Genomic DNA, 22773 nt, shown 5'->3' on the forward strand with positions numbered 1-22773 from the left:
GGCATGACAAAATTGTTGGTACCTTTCTAGAATAGTAGGTAAACAACTTTCTTTCAAGCATGTGATGCTCGTTCAATTTCACTTGTGGCAAGTAACACGTGTGGGCAATATGAAAATCACACCTGAAACCTGATAAAAAGGGGAGAAGTTGACTCAGTCTTTGCACTGTGTGTGTGTGTCACACTAAGGGTATGTGTCCACGTTCAGGATTGCATCAGGATTTGGTCAGGATTTTCCATCAGTATTTGTAAGCCAAAACCAGGAGTGGGTGATAAATGCAGAAGTGGTGCATATGTTTCTGTTATACTTTTCCTCTAATTGTCCCACTCCTGGTTTTGTCTTACAAATACTGATGGAAAATCCTGACCAAATCCTGATGCAATCCTGAACGTGGACACATACCCTTAGCATGGAAGACAGAAAGAGAAGAAAACTGTCTGAGGACTTAAGAATCAACATTGTTGAACAATATTAACATTCTCAAGGTTACAAGTCCATCTCCAGAGATCTTGATAATCGAGAAGTATACAACCCATGGCAATGTAACTAATCTCCCTGGACATAGAATGCAGAAAAACATTGATGGAAGGTTGCAACGCAGCATAGTCCAGATGGTGGGTAAGCAGCCCCAATCAAGCTCCAAAGAAATTCAAGCTCAGGGTGCATCAGAGTCAGCCCAAATTATCCGTTCACATTTGAATGAACGGCAGGAGACCTGGGAAAACCCCACTGCTGACACACAGGCATAAAAAAGCTAGACTGCCAAAATGGACATGAGTAAGCCAAAATCCTTATGGGAAAGCATCTTGTGGACAGATGAGACCAAGGTTGAGATTTTTGTTAAAGCATATCAATGTACTGTTTAACAAAAATGGAATGAGGTCTTCAAAGAAAAGAACTCGCTACCTACAGTCAAATATGGTGGAAGTTCAAATAGGTTTTGGGGCTGCATCATGAAACCTGAAGATTACCACAGGGTTCTGGATTGCAATATAGTGCCCAGTGTAGGAAAGCTGGATTTTGTGTCCTAGATCATGGGTCTTCCAGCAGGACAATGTGCATCCTGTGGAGAGATCTTAAAATTGCTGTTGGGAGAAATTCTAGTTGAGAGGTGTAAGAAGCTTGCTGATGAATACAGGAAGCGATTGATTGCACTTATTCCAAAGGGTGTGCAACCAAATACTAAGTTGAGGGATCTAACACTTTAGCCTGGCCAATTTTTGGGGTTTTGTGTGAAATTATGTCCAATTTAGCTTTTTTTTTCTCTGATTTTATGCTGTTCCAATACACACAAAGGAAATAAACGTGTGTATAACGAAACATGTGTAATATCAATAATATTCTGGGAGAAATACTTCATTTTCTGGAACAATTTCAAGGATGCTAAGGCTGTGTGCACACGTTGCGTTTTTTCGCTATAAATACGCTATAAAAACGCATCTCATAATTTAGAATGCATTCCGCAATTTTTGTGCACATAATGCTTTTTTTTCCCGTGAAAAAAAATCATCGCGGTAAAAAAGGCAGCATGTTCATTAATTTTGATCATTTTTCGCATTTTCCCCGCTATTTAATGCATTGGGAAGCTCCGGAAAAAAACGCGTCAAAAACACGCAAAAAACATGAAAAACCGCATGCGGATTTCTTGCAGAAAATGTCCAGTTTTGACTGTATGTACTGTACATGCACTGCATGATGACATCACAATGGCGTAGAACCCTCGGTGACACGCTGATGATGTCACAATCGGCCCAGGTATAAAACTACGAGCGACGGCCTGAGCCCAGTCACTTTCTAGTGTGTGTTGCAGTCATGAGTTGTGTGTTGCAAAATCTGTTATAGAAAGCGATTATTATTCTGAAAGCGATAATTATTTATTATTATCAGCGCCCTCCGGTGGACAGAGAGAGAAAGGTACGTCTGAACTTAGTCTAATGAGTTATGGGGGTCTTTCCCGGGGGGACACGACCTGCAGATGGTGATAGAGGGACAGATATAGATTTCCCTATAGAATTATCCCCAATAACAGTACAGACACATTCTTAGAAATCACCATTAACCCTTTTTAGAGCAAGGTCAATGTTTCCTCCTCTTCTTCATTTCTCCTATCCCACAGTCAGGTGAAAGCTCGTTTTTTTGGAAGACGAGTTGTTGTTTTGAAGAACATCTTCATTTTACGTTATATTATGCTGAAAATGGAAAAAAATTAGATAGATAGGTAGATATGGGATTTGTAGTGCTTCACCACTGATACACAGCTATTATCTTACGTTAGTATGTTTCTGTCGCTATACTTGTGAAAGTGCATGTTTGTATACATATAGGTCAGCATGAGAGTATATGTGCATATACATATATAAATATACATGATTGTGTCCAGGGGTGAACGCTGACAGCTCGGGGCCCCTATTCTAGAATGTGTCTGGGCTCCCTTCCTTTTCTGATGAATAGTGTTACATGGCGCCCTCCCCTGTACTTTACATGTTGGATTCTCTTGTAATCTTTGTGTTTTATTACATTCCGCCCTCTCTTGTTAGATAATGTAATGGAATGACGGGTGATGGAGCATGGGAAAGCTTCTGTCCTGATGGAGGAGCTGATGGATTGGTCTTCTGCTCAGATGCCGCCCCATCAGCAGTCATTTTATATCTAATAAGGGAGGACTATGTGATAGAGAGAAGGAGCTGTGAATAATAATAATAATAATAATCATAATAAAGGAGGAGACTATGTAATTAAATCCCAATATGCGGCAGGTGTAGTAATATTAGCAAACACCTCCAATTAGGAATGTAGAATACGATGACATCACAGTGGCTTAGAACCCCCGGTGACGCACTGATGATGTCACAATTGGCGGTCCCTGCGTCTACCTATGGGCGACGGCCTGAGCCACTTTCTATTGTGTGTTGCACAATCTGTTATAGAAAGTGATAATTATTTCTTATTATCAGCGCCCTCCGGTGGAGAGAGAGAAAGGTACTTCTGAACTTAGTCTAATGAGTTATGGGGGTCTTTCCTGGGGAGACACAACCTGCAGATGATGATAGAGGGACAGATATAGATTTCCCTATAGAATTATTGATTTTTACATTATTTTTTATTCCCCTTAGGGAACTTTAACTTATTATTCTTTGCTTATTATACTATATACTGCATTACACTGTATTTCCGCACCACAGACTGAGATTAATGTAATATTTTTATTTCTTGTGTTTTTCTCCAGTGTTTGCAGGGCTCTGTGAACATGGCATCTCTCTGCAATTCCACCCAAAAAATGCCAATTCCATCTGATGATGTGAAAAAAGGCATTGACATTGAAGAAAAGGATGAGAACGGCGAAACGCAGGACCTGCACGAGCGGACTGGAGTTTCCGTCACCCGATCCTTCATCACCGTAGGCATTCTAACCTTCATGTATTTAGTCATCACCATGGCTACCTTCACTGTCGCAGGTAGGTAGGGGTACACGGGTTATGTCGGGGGGCAAGATGTATAAGGCCCCTAACCGCAACGTAAAAGGAAACAAACCTTCATGGCCAACGACACGGCTCGTTACTTGCTGTGATGTCTGTTCCTACACTTCTCTCATTACAGTAATCACTTGTGTTCCTCTTTTTGTTCTGACAGGAGCGATGCCTTACATGCAAGCCGCCTTTAAAATAGATGACAGTAAATCCGGCCTTATAAACCTAGGTAAAATTTCAACATAAAATCTTATTCTAAAGTGAGGGGGACGGGAGAAGTATTTAAGTGAAACCGTCTAAATAATCCTCAAATATAACAAAATGCAATAATATAGAAATATTTTTATTGACCTCTTGTTTTTTCCTTCCCATTTTAGTATTCACAGCCAGCAGTGCTTTGTTTGGACTAATCTATGGATACCTGGGAGACCGCTGGAGCAGGAAACACATTGTGTGTATAAGAATGGCTCTCTGGTCAGCCATAATTATCGGCCTGTCCTTCGTTCCCAATGAGGTAAACTGAACATAAGGAGAACCTGTCAGCCCCCCATGCCCTCCACCCAGCAGCACTCACTTATCTAGGAGTAAATCCCCTGCCTACCAGCCCTGTAGAACGTGAACATAAAAAGATCCTGTCAGGCTACCATGCCCTCCACCCAGCAGCACTCACTTATTTAGCAGTAAATCCCCTGACTACCAGCCCTGTAGAACGTGAACATAAAAAGATCCTGTCAGCTCCCCATGCCCTCCACCCAGCAGCGCTCACTTATCTAGGAGTAAATCCCCTGACTACCAGCCCTGTAGAACGTGAACATAAAAAGATCCTGTCAGGCTACCATGCCCTCCACCCAGCAGCACTCACTTATTTAGCAGTAAATCCCCTGACTACCAGCCCTGTAGAACGTGAACATAAAAAGATCCTGTCAGCCCCCCATGCCCTCCACCCAGCAGCACTCACTTATCTAGGAGTAAATCCCCTGCCTATCCAGCCCTGTAGAACGTGAACATAAAGAGATCCTGTCAGGCCCCCCATGCCCTCCACCCAGCAGCACTCACTTATCTAGGAGTAAATCCCCTGACTACCAGTCTTGTAGAACGTGAACATAAAGAGATCCTGTCAGCCCTCCATGCCCTCCACCCAGCAGCACTCACTTATCTAGGAGTAAATCCCCTGCCTACCAGCCCTGTAGAACGTGAACATAAGAGATCCTGTCAGGCCCCATGCCCTCCACCCAGCAGCACTCACTTATCTAGGAGTAAATCCCCTGCCTACCAGCCATGTAGAACGTGAACATAAAGAGATCCTGTCAGCCCCCCATGGCCTCCACCCAGCAGCACTCACTTATCTAGGAGTAAATCCCCTGCCTATCAGCCCTGTAGAACGTGAACATAAAGAGATCCTGTCAGCCCTCCATGGCCTCCACCCAGAAGCACTCACTTATCTAGGAGTTAATCCCCTGCTTATCCAGCCCTGTAGAATGTGAACATAAAGAGATCCTGTCAGGCCCCCCATGCCCTCCACCCAGCAGCACTCACTTATCTAGGAGTAAATCCCCTGCCTATCCAGCCCTGTAGAACGTGAACATAAAGAGATCCTGTCAGCCCCCCATGGCCTCCACCCAGCAGCACTCACTTATCTAGGAGTAAATCCCCTGCCTACCAGCCCTGTAGAACGTGAACATAAAGAGATCCTGTCAGGCCCACATGCCCTCCACCCAGCAACACTAACTTATCAAGGAGTAAATCCCCTGCCTACCAGCCCTGTAGAACGTGAACATAAAGAGAACCCGTCAGGCTACCATGCCCTCCACCCAGCAGCACTCACTTATCTAGGAGAAAATCCCCTGCCTATCCAGCCCTGTAGAACGTGAACATAAAGAGATCCTGTCAGCCCCCCATGGCCTCCACCCAGCAGCACTCACTTATCTAGGAGTAAATCCCCTGCCTACCGGCCCTGTAGAACGTGAACATAAAGAGATCCTGTCAGCCCCCCATGGCCTCCACCCAGCAGCACTCACTTATCTAGGAGTAAATCCCCTGCCTACCAGCCCTGTAGAACGTGAACATAAAGAGAACCTGTCAGGCCCCCATGCCCTCCACCCAGCAGCACTCACTTATCTAGGAGTAAATCCCCTGCCTACCAGCCCTGTAGAAAGTGAACATAAAGAGATCCTGTCAGCCCCCCATGGCCTCCACCCAGCAGCAGTCACTTATCTAGGAGTAAATCCCCTGCCTATCCAGCCCTGTAGAAAGTGAACATAAAGAGAACCTGTCAGCCCCCATGGCCTCCACCCAGCAGCACTCACTTATCTAGGAGTAAATCCCCTGCCTACCAGCCCTATAGAATGTGAACATAAAGAGATCCTGTCAGGCCCACATGCCCTCCACCCAGCAACACTCACTTATCTAGGAGTAAATCCCCTGACTACCAGCCCTGTAGAACGTGAACATAAAGAGAACCTGTCAGGCTACCATGCCCTCCACCCAGCAGCACTCACTTATCTAGGAGTAAATCCCCTGCCTACCAGCCCTGTAGAACGTGACCATAAAGAGATCCTGTCAGGCCCCCATGCCCTCCACCCAGCAGCACTCACTTATCTAGGAGTAAAGCCCCTGTCTATCCAGCCCTGTAGAATGTGAACATAAAGAGATCCTGTCAGCCCCCCATGCCCTCCACCCAGCAGCACTCACTTATCTAGGAGTAAATCCCCTGCCTATCAGCCCTGTAGAACGTGAACATAAAGAGATCCTGTCAGCCCCCCATGCCCTCCACCCAGCAGCGCTCACTTATCTAGGAATTAATCCCCTGCCTATCCAGCCCTGTAGAAGATGAACATGAAGAGATCCTGTCAGCCCCCCATGCCCTCCACCTAGCAGCACTCACTTATCTAGGAGTAAATCCCCTGCCTACCAGCCCCGTAGAACATGAACATAAAGAGATCCTGTCAGCCCCCCATGCCCTCCACCCAGCAGCACTCACTTATCTAGGAGTAAATCCCCTGCCTAGCCAGTCCTGTAGAACGTGAACATAAAGAGAACCTGTCAGCCCCCATGCCCTCCTCCCAGCAGCACTCACTTATCTAGGAGTAAATCCCCTGCCTACCAGCCCTGTAGAACATGAACATAAAGAGATCCTGTCAGCCCTCCATGCCCTCCACCCAGCAGCACTCACTTATCTAGGAGTAAATCCCCTGCCTATCCAGCCCTGTAGAACATTCTTCTATAAAAATTAGGTTAAAACCCCTTCATACTGTCCCCATTTCCTATGCTAATGGGGGCTCTGACTAGCTGATGGTCGTTAGTTGCCCAGACTAGTCAGCCGTCCTTCCATGTTATCACGGCCCTGTGGGAGTGATAACATAATTTGCAGGGGCTTTCGTCATCATCACCAGCTCCTGCACATCCCGCGCACGCGCTCCACACATTTCGGCAGCGTCACTGCCCCTCAGCAGCTGGGTGTACGCTTCCTGGCCTCAGACGCACGCCTTCTGAAGTGACGGTCATTTGCATGGCGCCTTTAAAGCTGGAGAACTGTACACCAAGGTCATGGCCGGAAGCTCAGAGGACGGCTCCCGGTCCTGCGCCTCTGATGCCAGGAAGCATCTGTGGATCTCGATGCCATCATGTAGCGCAATGCACGGACAGGCCGCAGGTCTATCACACTGTCTGTGCATTGTAGTCTGTGATCGGACCATGATCCACAGACGTCTGCAGGAGCCGTAAAGCCTCTCACTTGTCTGTATCTAGATCAGTATTTTGCATTAGTATTTGCGAGACACAAGCAGGAGCGGCTCCAAAATTAGGGAAAATTACAAATCTTTCTATTATGGTATTTCTTTAGGTGTCTAAGAAAACTTTCTGAAATAATCACTGAATATTTTTTTGTGTTTTCACAGAATTTTACAGCTTTTCTGTTGGTTAATGGACTGGTGGGAGCTGTAGAGTTGAGCTTTAAAATAACTGCCCCCTCAATCATTGCCGACCTGTGTGTGGGGGACCGGCGCAGCCGCGCGCTCTTCTGTTATTGCGTAATAGCATTTATTGGCAGGTGAGTGTGGACCTATTTATTGGTTAGAGTCATTCCGACAATTTACCGATTTGTTGTGGACTTTTTTCTGCCCAGTTTGCGCTCCGCAGATGCATCCATGTTCAAAACATATGGATGGCATCTTACAAAACCCTCCGCAAGTAATGAGGAATCATTAATCAGGAAGGAGGAGCCAGAGAAAGACACTCACACATTTATATGTGTATATGTGTGCAGAAATGATGACAACTTTGTTTTTGTTTGTTACAGTGGCCTTGGTTACATCGTTGGCTCTAAAGTTGCAAGTGCGGCCTCTGGAGACTGGCGTTGGGCCTTTCGGGTAAGTAATAGGTCTGAGGGATCTTGTGGACAAACTGTGAATCTGAACTATAACTCCTATATGGTTTTAAAGGGATTCTGCCAGTAGTTTTTTATCATTTAATCTGAGAGCAGGGATTCTGTAGGGACAGAGAACCTGATTCCTGCGATGTGTCACATATTGCTCCTTCTAGTTGTTTAGAAAAAAAAATACTGTTTTATCAGCAGGAAATTATGAGGAGGGGACTAGTTGTCTCATGCCACGTAGTCCTCCTCCTCTGTGTAACCCCTCCCCCACCACTGATTGGTAGCTTTCTGCCTATGTACAGTGTACATAGGGGGGTACATTTTTTAACAATTTTTTTATGGGGATGATAGACACCCTTGCCAAAAAATTGATTGGCTGTAGCAGCACAGAATACGTTAACCCTGGTGATCTAGTGTCAGTGGATGATGAGCTGTGGAGGAAGGCCTCATTAAATAGTATGCCCAATTTAAAGGAGCGGGTCTCCTAGACCTGAAATGCCCATACACAAAGTGTATGGGCTGCCTGACCAACATTTCCCCATGGGGGTAAATTAAAAAAAAAATTAATCAAAAAATAGTGTTTACTGTTTTGAGCTAGGGTAACACACAGGAAAAAAAAGGAGAATGGAAGCCTCAAAAGCACACTTTGTAGTAGCACACAGATAGATGAGGCGGGTCACGGAACTATCACACTGTAAAAATTTTTTTGTTTTAACCAAAATAGTGTATAGACCTAGAGTATTAGACAGACCAAAAATTGGAATGTATGCATGTAAAAAAACTATTTTTACACCATACATAAAACGGCTGTCGGACGGAGATAACAGACTGTTTCAATATGTGGCCTGTATTTTTCAAAATTTTCAAACCACAAAATACTGTATAAACCAAGGGTATCAGACCAAAAACTGGAATGTATGGCTGAAAAGACAAGATTTGAAGACCACAGATAGACCAGATGTGTGACTGAGATAACAGACTGTTTCAATATGTGGGATGTATTTTTAAAAATTTAAAAAACCACAAAATACTGTATACACTAAGGGTATCAGACCAAATACTGGAATGTATGGCTGAAAAGCCAAGATTTGAAGACCACTCTTATGGTCTTCAGTCTTGTGACTGAGATAACAGACTGTTTCAATATGTGTCCATAAGTAGGATATGACACAAAAATAAAACATTTGGTGTACTAAAATTGTACAAACATTTCCCCATGGGGGGTACATTTTAACAAAATATTTTATGGGCATCACAGACACCCTTTCCAAAAATTGGACTGGCTATAGCAGCACCAAACCCGTTAACCCTGGTGACCTAGTGAGGAGACATAATGAGCAATCATACTGAAATAAAAATGAATAAAGGATGTGAATCCACCTATGAAAGAAAATAACAAAAGGGAGGGGTGAACACAGGTTCATAGATATGAAGCCAGAATGTGTCCAACGAGATATGTTGGTCCCTAGCAACAGATCAGAGACAGGGATAAAAATAAAAATATAATAGTATTTCAAAAATGTTTAGATTGGAGAGGTATACACTAGGTCATAAGAGGATGGTCCAGAGATAGGAAAAATGGAAAGATCATGTGGAATACATGGTGGCTAAGTGACTGGAAGCATTATCCGTTATCCAACCACTAACCGCTTCACACTGCTCTGGCTTCCATAGTGGTGTGCTGCGGTCCCGTAGAAATTGGGACAGGAAGGTCGAGCCAGAAGATGTGGGTATTTGTTGTGGCCCACTTTTAGCTTGGCCACAGTCTCGTCCTCTGCATGCACCATCAGCATCACACATCCACTTCCCTGTCCCTTGCCTTGCCTATTTTAAATGGACTACTGTAATATTTGGAAAGCTCAATACAAATGGATTTATTGGGAGAAAAATTATATGTGATCAGTATGCCTGAAAAGCAAGTATTTGGAGACCACAGATACACCGAGCGTCTGACGGAGATAACATACAGTACATTTAATTTATTTATTTATTATATTTTTTAAACCAAAAATAACGAGTAGATCAAGGCTAGCAGACCAAAAAATACAAGGTATGCCTGCAAAGCACGGATTTTGACACCACTGATAGAGCAGGCGTCAGCCAGAGATAACAGACTGATCAAAATGATCAGAATTTTTTGGGCACACCAAAATTATGTCAACAAGTTGGCTATGACACAAAAAAAAAATGGAGTACTAAAATTGTAAGATATTTAGCACAATGATATGCGATGCATGTGGCGTACAACTCACAGTGAACTGTAGCTAAATATTTTTGTGCCAGCTGCAGATTTTAGGGCAGCAAAATGGTGTCAAAAATGTTGTAAGACACTACCAAATATTACATAGTACCACAACCAAAAAGGACAGATTTTTTTGCGCACTCACATCTGATGCCTGGGACCAAAAAGGAATAGTAAAAAAATTAGATTTTCACGCTCTTCTATTGCAATGGTCTGGCTGTAGTCTGCAGCGTGACCAAGCAAATAAATGTAGAAGAAAGGGGGCTATGGATTGCTTTAGAATAAAAGGCGCAGGTGTAAGATGCAAAAAAAAAATTGCCACAGATAATTGCAGCTAGGTATATATTAAATAAGCAGCAGCAGAAGACAGTTCTGGAGCTTTGGGAGGGATGCAGTGAGAGCTATGTACTCCCATACAGTGCCTGCAGGCCTTGCACTGATGTGGATATGTGCACATAGAATCCCCAGCCTACCTAGCGCTGCAATCTCGGGACCCCCGAATTAGCCCTAAAAAGGACTGTTGGTTTCTCAGGATTTGTGGATGGAACACTACCACTCTAACTAACAAAAGAAATAATGTGACCCTATCTCAGCAGCAGCTCTCCCTACACTCGCTAAGTATGGAGCAGAATGTGGCGAGCAGGGAGGCGCCAGGTCTCTTATAGAGCTGATGACGCTGTGCGGCAGCCAATCACTGTAATAGCACAACAAAGATGGCTGTGGCATTACAGTGCATGGCAGACAATCCCTGCAATGTCATCTAAAGAGGGGCAGAATTGCAGGGTGGAGACCCGAGCTCCCGCCGAATAATCCTGGAAATACTCGGTGCTCGCCGAGTACACCGAGCATAGTGATACTCGGGCGAGTACCGAGTAGTGGCGAGCATGTTCGCTCATAACTACTGATGACACCTTTGTATATGTAACATGTGATGTCTCCTTCTTCATCTACACAGATCTCCCCTGCTCTGGGCATGATAGGAGTCCTGCTCATACTTGTGTTTGTAAAAGAACCGACCAGAGGAGCAACAGGAGGAAATAACAGCAAACCGCCGAGCTCCAAAACATGGACTTCAGATCTAAAGCAACTCCGTAAAAAGTAGGTGTTTTCTGTGCACTGATTGATGTCACTGATCCACCCCGTGACTTCTGTGTTATTTACATGTTTTTTCCCTTTTCACTTTCTGCAGCCGAAGTTTTCTGTTTTGCACACTTGGGATGATGAGTGTAAACTTTGTGGCCGGTGCCATCGGCTTCCACGCTCCCACTTTCCTGAAGCGTGCCCGGGACGCCATTGAGCCATGTCAGACTGAAGTCTGCGACTATAACGACAGGTACAAGTTTACAAACTTTGATTTGACAATCACTGGTGGGAATTTAATATTCCCCCTACCCCAGTTTAATATTTAAAAAAATATTTATATTTCAAATGATTATTATATCAAATTATTTATATAGCATTAATTCAAGCTCCTTAACTAATCTTGTTACTACTTTTCTTTGCAGTCTGATTTTTGGTGGAGTTATGATCACCGCTGGCATCTGTGGAGTCGTCTCAGGAGCGGAGATAGCCAAAATATACAGGAAGACCAACCCTCGTGCCGACCCGATAGTGTGTGCGTCTGGCCTGTTCATCTCCGCCATTTTCCTGTTCTTGGCTATATTTATGGGAAACATCAGTCTGGTGGCCACTTATGTAAGTACCTGATGTGTAGATTGCTTTCATTCCCTTACTGGGTCTCGGAAATAGGACGGATGTAATGAGCAGTAGAAATCATAGACTGTGGCGGGTGCACTGTATGAATGTATGGAAGCTGGGGTGGATGAATGGATTAAAAAGACAAAACCTATAGAGGATAGGAAAGTGTGTAAGAAACAAACGTCTATATATGTATTGTTCTTTATCTCTGCAGGTGTTTTTATTCTTCGGAATCTTATGTCTGACACTGAACTGCTCCGTTGAGGCTGATATTCGCCTGGTGAGTGGAGAAAAGCGCCAAACTTAGCACAGCTAAAATTATATTATGTATTCAGCCCGTATGTTCTGTTTCACCCATCAATGCCCCTTAACCCCTTAGTGACAGGGCCAAATGCCCCTTAATCCTGGCTGTATCCAAGCGTTTGTTGGATAATTCCCAACTAAACTCCAAAATAGACTTAGCACAAGAAGATTAAAATCTTCTCTAATGAAATCTCAGTCCACAACGCGTTTCTGGGCTTCTTTTCCAATCCTGGCTGACTGTGCTCTTTCCTTCTGTTTCATGTATGTTCACTTTGCCAATGTTCTCTTAACTTGCTGCGTCTCGTGACTTCCTTCTGCTCACTCAGAATATTCTCTTGTTTCAGTATGTGGTACCTGCTGCAAGCCGATCAACAGCAGAGGCCATATTTATGATAGGGGCCGACCTGCTTGGGGAAGCCGGAAGCGCCTATTTCATCGGGCTGGTAAGTAACTGTTACATATTTACACATTAAGGCTACATTCACACATCTTTTTCCATTTGTACATCCTAGAAACATAGAGTGTTAAAGTTGGAAGTGACCTCCAGGGTCATCATGTCCAACCCCCTGCTCAATGCAGGATTCACTAAACCATCTCAGACAAGATGTCTGTCAAGTTTCTGTTTGAAGACTTCCATTGAAGGAGAACTCACCACCTCTCGTGGCTGCCTGTTCCACTCATTGATTACCCTCATTGTCAAAAACTTTTTTCTAATATCTAATCTGTATCTTCTCCCTTTCAGTTTCACTCCATTGTCCAGTGTTTCCATGTGCAAATGAAAATAAGGATGATCCCTCTACACTGTGACATCCCTTCAGATATTTGTAGACATCTATTAAGTCTTCTCTTAGCCTTTTTTTTTTGCACGATAAACATTCTAAGATCCTTTAACCGTTCCTCGTAGGACATACTTTGCAGTCTGCTCACCATCCTGGTAGCTCTTCTCTGAACTTGCTCCAGTTTTTAATGTTTCTTGTAAAATGTGTTGCCCAGAACTGGACACATTATTCTATATGAGGTCTGACCTAAGAGGAGTAGAGGGGGATAATTACTTCACATGATCTAGACTCTATGCTTCTCTTAATGCATCCTAGAACTGCGTTTGCCTTTTTTTGCTACTGTATCACACTGTTAACATGTAGAATCTTGCATTTCTCCATGTTAAATATAATTCTATTAGCCCCTGCCATTATTCAAGTTTATCTAGTCCTTCTGAATCCATTATCTGTTTTCTCTAGTGTTAGCTATTCCTCCTAGCTTTTAATTGTCTGCAAATTTGATCAGTTTACCTTCAGTTCCCTTATCTAGATCCTTTATAAAAATGTTGCACAGCACTGAGGCCAGGAAAGAGCCTTGTGGTACCCCACTTGAATCACTCTTCCAATTGGATGTGCTACCATTTATTGCCACTCTTTGAGTATGATCACTGAGCCAGTTATGAATCCACCTAACCGTAGCCTTGTCAATCTCATACTTGGTAATTTTTTCAATAAGGATTGTATGAGATACTTTATCAAATGCTTTGTTGAAGTCAAGATATACTATATCTACCGCATTTCCCTGATCCACCCAGTGATTCCATCATAGAAGGAAATTAGATTAGTCTGTCATGACTTGTTTGCTACAAATCCATGCTGGCTCTTGTTAATTACTGTATTGTTATCCAAGTACATACATGCTGCTTAATAATTTGTTCAAAGATCTTTCCTGGTATAGAAGTAAAGCTCACTGGCCTGTAATTTCCCGGTTCCATCATCTTTCCTTTTTTGAAGATAGGGACATTTGCCCTTCTCTAATCTTATGGGACGTCTCCTGTTCTTTCAGGATTTCGGCTAGTGGCTCTGCCATTTCTTCTGGTATAATTTTCAGGATGTAATTCATCTGGACCAGGAAATTTAAATTCATGTAAATTGGCTAAGTGTTCCCTCACTATATCTCTGTTTATGGATAGTGTGAATACATTTATTCCTTCGATAGTACACCAATGATCATTTGAAGTTACATTTGCTCACTTAGAGAACACAGATGCAAAATATGAATTTAAAAGTTTGGCCTTCTCAACATCAGTTTTGACACTTGACTCTTTTCAACCTGTAAAAAGGCTATAGCATCTTTGACTTTTCTTTTGCTTTTGACATACCCCCAAAATCCTTTTTTACTGCTTTTGCTCTCCAATTCAAGCTTCATTTCATTACTGGCTTTAGCTGTTCTAACCCTTGCCCTGCATTCCCTGCAAACAGCATTATACTATTCTTTAGATATGCCCCTCTTTCCATTTGATATATATTTATTTTTTCCTTTTTAGCAAGTGTTTAAGTTCTGTGTTCATCCATCTTGGTCTCTTTAAAAACTTCCAATTCTTCCTTCTTTTCGGAATTGATACTGATTGTGCAGTGAGAATTTCATTTAGAAAAATCTCCCATCCTTCTTGGACATTTGTGTCCTTTAGAGCATCCAGTCATTGGACCTTTCCTACCCTATTTCTGAGTCTTTTAAGATCTGCCTTTCTGAAGTCCAAGATAAGATCTGTCGCAAAGTTGCTTATTTTCACTTGTACTATTTGATTATTTTTATGTAAAAATTAAAACGACAGTTACTCTTTAATGGCCAAATCTGATCCACAGAACAGATGAGAATAGGACATGCTCTCAGTCTCTGAGATCAAAGACACAAGGAGTTTTTAAAACACTTGTTTGTATGGATCAAGAAAAAGACGGACAACACACAGACATGTACAGGGGATGTGACTGTAGCCGTATCATGAGGTCTGATTGGTACAGTACCTTATGTAACGCTGTATTTTTATGGTGGTCTCCATGTCTACATAAAGTATCCTAACAGATATATACAGATGTAGCTGCGTTAAATGAACTAGCAAGTCTCGCTGTGGCCTAATCATAGCATACTTAAAAGGGTTCACCAGGATTATTTTTTTTTACTATGGGCCTAAGAACTAGCAGGCATGTAGTTGCTAAATAACTGCCTGTAGTGCCCGGCACACACTGATCTCTGCCGACGCAGAGTGCTCTTACCTCCGATTCAGCGGCTTCCGCTGATGTCACATCGACATAGCAGCATCTTCTCTTCCACTCTGATCTGTTGATGCAGAGTGGTTGCTGATGTCATGGTGATTGACAGCTGGCTCCACGCTACCTAACTACGGGGAGCTGGCTGTCCATCACCATGGCCTCAGCACTCACGCCCTGTTAACAGAGCAATCCGGAAGAAGAAGAGCTGCTCTGTTGATGTAGAGCAGCTGAATCAGTGGCAGGAGCGGTCTGTGATGGCTCTGAGCCTGCGCCAGGTAGAACAAGCAGGTAACTGCCTGTCATAGCAACTACCTCAGGTGCCCATTAGTTTTTAGGCTAATAGTAAAAAAAAATAGTCCTGAATAACCACTTTAAGCAATTAGATAATTTATTAGGTGGTCATATTTAGCAAAATGAACAATTGCGCTTAGGAATGTTGTGTCTACAGGTACCTTCACACTGAACAACTTAACAACGATAACGATAGCGATCCGTGACGTTGCAGTGTCCTGGATAGCGATATTGTTGTGTTTGACACGCAGCAGCGATCAGGATCCTGCTGTGATATCGTTGGTCGAAGCTAGAAGTCCAGAACTTTATTTGGTCGTCAGATCGGCGTGTATCGTTGTGTTTGACAGCAAAAGCAACGATGCCAGCAATGTTTTACAATGGTAACCAGGGTAAATATCGGGTTACTAAGTGCAGGGCCGCGCTTAGTAACCCGATATTTACCCTGGTTACCACTGTAAAAGTAAAAAAAAAAAACAGTACATACTCACCTTTTGATGTCTGTCACGTCCCCCGGCGTCCACGCTGCTGCTCAGAGCTTCCTGCACTGAATGTGCCAGTGCCGGCCGTAAAGCAAAGCCGGGGAACGCAACAGACACCGGAATGTAAGTATGTAGTGTTGTTTTTTTTACATTTACACTGGTAACCAGGGTAAACATCGGGTTACTAAGGGCGGCCCTGCGCTTAGTAACCCGATGTGTACCCTGGTTACCCGGGGTCTTCGGCATCGTTGGTCGCTCTCCAGCGACCACACAATGACGAAACAGCGACGCTGCAGCGATCGGCATCGTTGTCTATATCGCTGCAGCGTCGCTGAATGTGACGGTACCTTAAGGCCATGTGCACACGTTAAGTATTTTTCGCGTTTTTTTCGCGTTTTTTTCGCGTTTTTTCGCTATAAAAACATGATAAAAACGCGAAAAAAACGCTTACATATGCCTCCCATTATTTTAAGTGCATTCCGCATTTTTTGTGCAAATGTAGCCTTTTTTTCCGCGAAAAAATCGCATCGCGGAAAAAAAAGCAACATGTTCATTAAAATGCGGAATTGCAGGGGATTCTGCACCCATAGGAGTGCATTGATCTGCTTACTTCCCGCACGGGGCTGTGCCCACGATGCGGGAAGTAAGCAGATTATGTGCGGTTGGTACCCAGGGTGGAGGAGAGGAGACTCTCCTCCACGGACTGGGCACCATATAATTGGTAAAAAAATAAGAATTAAAATAAAAAACAGTCCTATACTCACCCTCGATGTCTTCCCGCCTCCACTGCATGCTGCCGTTCGGTTCCTGTAGCTGGTGTGCGGTGAAGGACCTGCCGATGACGTCACTGTCCTGTGATTGGTCGTGAGCGGTCATGTGACCGCTCACGTGACCGTGACGTCACGGAAGGTCCTGTGCGTACACACCAGCTATACGGAACGGACGCCGGTGAGATGTCTGGGTGAGTATAAGCATTTTTTTATTTTTTTTTTTATTTTTAAACATTCTATCTTTTACTATAGATGCTGCATAAGCTGCATCTATAGTAAAAAGTTGGTCACACTTGTCAAACAGTATGTTTGACAAGTGTGACCAACCTGTCAGTCAGTTTTCCAAGCGATGCTACAGATCGCTTGGAAAACTTAGCATTCTGCAAGCTAATTACGATTGCAGAATGCTAAAAAAACGCGAAAAAAACGGAAAAAAAACGCAAAAAATAATGCGGATTTCTTGCAGAAAATTTCCGGTTTTCTTCAGGAAATTTCTGCAAGAAATCCGCAACGTGTGCACATACCCTTACTCTGCAGACATTCAGGACATACAAGCAGTATCCATACACATACATTACCCAGCAGGACTATACATGGAAGCTATGCACCAGCAAACTATTCTTACCTTGTGTGCACAGCAGGAGACCTCCAAAGACAAGATGGCCTGGAGTGATGTCATAGATCATCTGCTGAGGGAGGATGTCACATCAGTCCTGTCTCTAGACAGTGTGTAGTGCTGGGGCTGCGGAAACTGGAGCCAGTGCTGTTCATGGTTTGGAGGATGGAGCTCCTCCACTATCTGCAGTGAGGCACCTTCTCATTCTATGAGCACCAGATTCCATTGTTATCCATTGACTGCTGTCAGTGTTTATGTGTCCAGACAATTATGTTTTTTTCTACTTTCATTAACCACACAACTATTTATTTCATCATATCTTCAGATATCCGACCGCATCAACCTTCAAAATCCAGACTCGGATCTATGGAAGTTCCGCAGTTTGCAGTACGCCCTCATGGTTTGTCCCTTTATCGTGGCTATCGGAGGAGGATTCTTTTTGGCGTCTGCCCGCTTTATTGAGGAAGATCGTAAGAAGGCACAGACAGAGTCTGAAGGTTCGTGCACAAATATGTTCATTATCCACTCATATCTCCTGCAGAATTTGGATTAGCATTAGCTCCATAATCAGTAACTGTAATACCCAGCATCTGTATAATACATCTATCTCCATAACAAAGCGCCATAACATAAGATTAACAAAGCTCCATAACTAAATATGCATATGTGTTAACCTGATATAAATTCTGCTCTTCTTCTGAATCTGGCGTTGTTTGTCTTTTGTTCTCGTATCTCCCCATTCCTGATATATATATCTCCCTGTATATTTATCAAGCAATTTAGCCAACTAGGCATGATCATCAAAATATTTCTGAAAAAGAAAAAAAATTTAGAGGGTCACGCCCACTTGAAAAAAAATACTAGATTTATATAAAGGGAGAATTGAGAACCCCAGGAATAACGGACGAGCAACGATAGTTTCAGAAGAATGACGGCATTTAGAACAGGTGAAAAAAATAGTGAAATGTCCGGTCATCTTGTTCAATGGTTTTATTTAACATTTCCAAGTTTTACACCAATAATAATGTTAGCAAGGAGTATAAATTGGGGAGGGAGAAAAAAGGAAGAATGGGGTAACAGTGGGAAGTTACAGGAAAAAAGTAAAGTCAAGGCTGCTCATTATTATTATTAGGAGTAAACAGACTATTATAATATTGCAATTTGTACATAATATTTATAAACATTTATTTGGTACATATCTGGTACATTTTGGTAATACACCTCCTTTAGTTTTTAAGTTGTGGGTTTAGCCTGTGTTAAAACAAAAATACTTACATCATGACACTCATCCAACTAAATTTGTTTAAAAAAAAAACATTTTTACCTAAGCACAAAGTTGAACTTATATATTGTGCGTTGATGCCCCTTCCATTACTTCTGATATTGATGGAGGAATTATTTGCTTCCATTTTGTTGCAATTAAAAGTTTAATCACCCAAAAAATGTAACAATAGATATATTGAAATTTGGGTGGGATTTCATCTACATCTTGTCATAATACTGCTAATTATGGAGTAATATTGGGTTTAGAAATTCATAGGAGTAAGTTCAAAGTTTAATGCTAATGTTAGGTTTAATGCTTTACTGTATATAGAGATAATCCTTCTGTATTATTTTGTATAAAATCATTTTTTAATCCTGTTTCTATTTCTTCTTTATAGATTGTGTCCTGCAGGAGGTAACAGTTGCACCTCCATTAAATTAGAATGTTTTAAGGCTGGACCTGAGGAAAACTTAAAGGTAAGATAAGATAGGAATGGTCAGACTATGTCTTTTGACCAATAGTCACTTTTTACATTTTTGATAAGGAAATTATATTTGTGTGAACCAAATCGATTCTAGACAGAGTTTTACGTCTGTCGGAGAAGTGTGTGACCTGTCTTGAAGAGACACCAAAATACATCATATAGTTCTTATTTATTTAGCCAATAGTCTAATATTTGGGATAGTTATCCTGTCTGAGCAGTCGAGTCTAAGTAACCATTTGGATCAATGTTAAAATCACCAAAAAGTAACAAATCTCCCTTCTGGAGTTTGTTGACAGCCATCTCTATATGAATGGGGGGGGGGGGGGTATAGTCCAAACCCAAGAATAAGCAGATATCAATTATCTTAAATATTTTCTCACAAGGCGATAATTCAGTAACCAGGAGCACATTGCGTACCACTTATATATGATATCCAGTTGTACCATCTTCAGTCATAATCAATCATATTTATTATTTCTGCAGATCACTATTCCCAGAGAAAGGCCTTAGTTTGATCCGTCAATGAATATGGAATACAGCCAGATGTGATGACTCTTCTACAAGACGAAAACATGTCAGAAAAAAAGAGACAGATTCCGGGCTCGGTCTCTGTTCTCATGTATGGACATTTCACTTACCGGACTTTCCGCAGTCAGGACATACTCACGGAATAATGTGAGTTTCCTGCTGCAAAAAAGAGGCAGATTCCGGGCTCGGTCTCTGTTCTCACTTATGGACATTTCACTTACTGGACTTTCCGCAGTCAGACGTACTTACGGAATAATGTGAGTTTCCTGCTGCAAAAAAGAGGCAGATTCCGGGCTCGGTCTCTGTTCTCACCTATGGACATTTCACTTACTGGACTTTCCGCAGTCAGGACGTACTCACGGAATAATGTGAGTTTCCTGCTGCAAAAAAGAGGCAGATTCCGGGCTCGGTCTCTGTTCTCATGTATGGACATTTCACTTACTGGACTTTCCGCAGTCAGACGTACTCACGGAATAATGTGAGTTTCCTGCTGCAAAAAAGAGACAGATTCCGGGCTCGGTCTCTGTTCTCATGTATGGACATTTCACTTACTGGACTTTCCGCAGTCAGACGTACTCACGGAATAATGTGAGTTTCCTGCTGCAAAAAAGAGACAGATTCCGGGCTCGGTCTCTGTTCTCATGTATGGACATTTCACTTACTGGACTTTCCGCAGTCAGACGTACTCACGGAATAATGTGAGTTTCCTGCTGCAAAAAAGAGACAGATTCCGGGCTCGGTTTCTGTTCTCGATATTTACCAGACTTTTCATGCTGAGAAGTGACTTCTATATCAAGTTATGTCTTTGTCATGAGGCCTATCATAATTAGGACCACACTGAAGACTATTGGGCAACACGGTGGCTCAGTGGTTAGCACTGTTGCTTTGCAGCGCTAGGGTCCAAACCCAACCAAAGAAAACAACTGCAAGGAGTTTGTATGTTCTCCCCGTGATTGCGTGGGTTTCCTCCGGGTTCTCCGGTTTCCTCCCACACTCCAAATACATACTGACAGGAAATTGATAAATAAACAATTGAATATTATTCCAACTATTATTGAGAATTCTTATCTTTGACACCTTGAATGAAGTTAATAGTCAGTATGATGACACAGGTATGTACCTGAGCCTCTGTATGGATCTTCACAGTGCTCAATAGAGTCAAGTAGTGGTCAACCCAACAAATCATTGGAGCCTCATATATGGTCCATGATTCCTCCCCAGGTCCACACTTTACATTCCATGTCCTGAGCCCACATATGTGGTCAGTCCTTAATTATGGTAAATGGAAAATACATACAGAAAAAAACAATGAAAGGTCTAACACCTTACTGGCCTATGACATATATACTATTACTTCATGGGCACGTGGGATTTAACATGAACTCTGCTGTTATTATGGCAATAGGGCTGTGCAGGCTTAGCAGCTGAGCCCGTACTTCAAGGAGTGAGTACCAGCTCCTCACTGCCGAGCTCAGTGCTGGCAGCGATCCTCACAGGTTAACCCTTTAGATGCAGCGGTGAATGGAGACCGCCACATCTAGATTGTGAGCAGAAGGAGAGGGAAGGTGCTCCCTCTGTATCTTCATTAGCACCCTCTTACAATCACGGTGTGCTGATGGCTATCATGATTAGCCGAGAACTAACAACAGCTTCTGGATCTACCAATAATGGAAGCCTATTAGACCCTGCTATCAGGTACACAATTAACATGGAGTATAGCGTCCCTAGTATAATTCAAAAGAATATCTTTATTAATCATACAAAGGTATATATAGAGATACAAGAACATGTAGTAATGCAAAGTCATTACTGAAGCAAGGGTTGTGTAGAAAAGAGTGAATGTCACATGTGGTAAAGGGGCGCAAAGAGCAGCAGCAGATAATATAGATCAATATAAAGTGCTAGTGGTTCAGTGCCTTACATATAAGAATGTATGAGGATGCAAAAGGGTTTATGGCATTATATCTGCTCTTTTAATAGAGTCATAGCTGTAAATCTAAAGGATATATAATAAACCGTGTGCAGAATTATTAGGCAAGTTGTATTTTAGAGGATTATTTTTATTATTGATCAACAACTATGTTCTCAATCAGCCCAAAAGACTCATAAATATCAAAGCTTAATATTTTTGGAAGTTGGAGTGTTTTTTTTAGATTTGGCTATCTTAGGAGGATATCTGTTTGTGCAGGTAACTATTACTGTGCAGAATTATTAGGGAACTTAATAAAAACCAAATATGTTCCCATCTCACTTGTTTGTTTTCACCAGGTAAACCAATATAACTGCACAAAATTTAGGAATAAACATTTCTTATAGGCAAAAACAAAATCCCCCAAAATTAGTGACCAATATAGCCACCTTTCTTTATGATGACACTCAGCAGCCTTCCATCCATAGATTCTGTCAGTTGCTTGATCTGTTTACGATCAACATTGCGTGCAGCAGCCACCAGAGCCTCCCAGTCACTGTTCCGAGAGGTGTACTGTTTTCCCTCCCTGTAGATCTCACATTTTATGAGGGACCACAGGTTCTCTATGGGGTTCAGATCAAGTAAACAAGGGGGCCATGTCATTATTTTTTCTTCTTTGAGACCTTTACTGGCCAGCCACGCTGGGGAGTAGTTGGAGGCATGTGATGAAGCATTGTCCTGCATGAAAATCATGTTTTTCTTGGACGATACCGACTTTTTCCTGTACCACTGCTTGAAGAAGTTGTCTACTAGAAACTGGCAGTAGGTCGGGAAGTTGAGCTTCACTCCATCCTCAACCCGAAAAGGTCCCACAAGTTCATCTTTGATGATACCAGCCCATACCAGGACCCTACCTCCACCTTGCTGGCGTCTGAGTCGGAGTGGAGCTCTCTGCCCTTTACTGATCCAACCTCTGGCCCATCCATCTGGCCCATCAAGAGTTACTCTCATTTCATCAGTCCATAATACCTTTGAAAAGTTAGTCTTAAGATATTTCTTGGCCCATTCTTGATGTTTTATCTTATGTTTCTTGTTCAAAGGTGGTCGTTTTTCAGCCTTCCTTACCTTGGCCATGTCCCTGAGTATGGCACACCTTGTGCTTTTTGTTACTCCAATAACGTTGCAGCTGTGAAATATGGCAAAACTGGTGGCAAATGGCATCTTGGCAGCTTCACGCTTGATTTTCCACAATTCATGGGCAGTTATTTTGCACCTTTTTTGCCCACCACGCTTCTTGTGACCCTGTTGGCTATTTCCCATG

General features: G+C 42.7%; 1 protein-coding gene across 1 annotated transcript; it reads left to right on the plus strand.

The window, feature by feature from the left end:
- The first annotated feature begins 1803 nt into the window (after positions 1 to 1803).
- On the plus strand, positions 1804 to 20159 carry LOC143806673 (protein spinster homolog 1-like). Its single transcript, XM_077287470.1, has 14 exons — positions 1804 to 1914; positions 3227 to 3455; positions 3631 to 3696; positions 3845 to 3981; positions 7364 to 7515; positions 7765 to 7834; positions 11037 to 11179; positions 11271 to 11414; positions 11587 to 11776; positions 11994 to 12059; positions 12427 to 12525; positions 17593 to 17764; positions 18929 to 19007; positions 19499 to 20159. The coding sequence occupies exons 2-13, from the start codon at positions 3248 to 3250 to the stop codon at positions 18970 to 18972; spliced, it is 1491 nt and encodes a 496-aa protein (XP_077143585.1). The 5' UTR covers positions 1804 to 1914; positions 3227 to 3247; the 3' UTR covers positions 18973 to 19007; positions 19499 to 20159.
- Positions 20160 to 22773: the final 2614 nt, after the last annotated feature.

This window comes from Ranitomeya variabilis, chromosome 2, assembly GCF_051348905.1.
Source record: "Ranitomeya variabilis isolate aRanVar5 chromosome 2, aRanVar5.hap1, whole genome shotgun sequence".
Lineage (NCBI taxonomy): Eukaryota > Metazoa > Chordata > Amphibia > Anura > Dendrobatidae > Ranitomeya > Ranitomeya variabilis.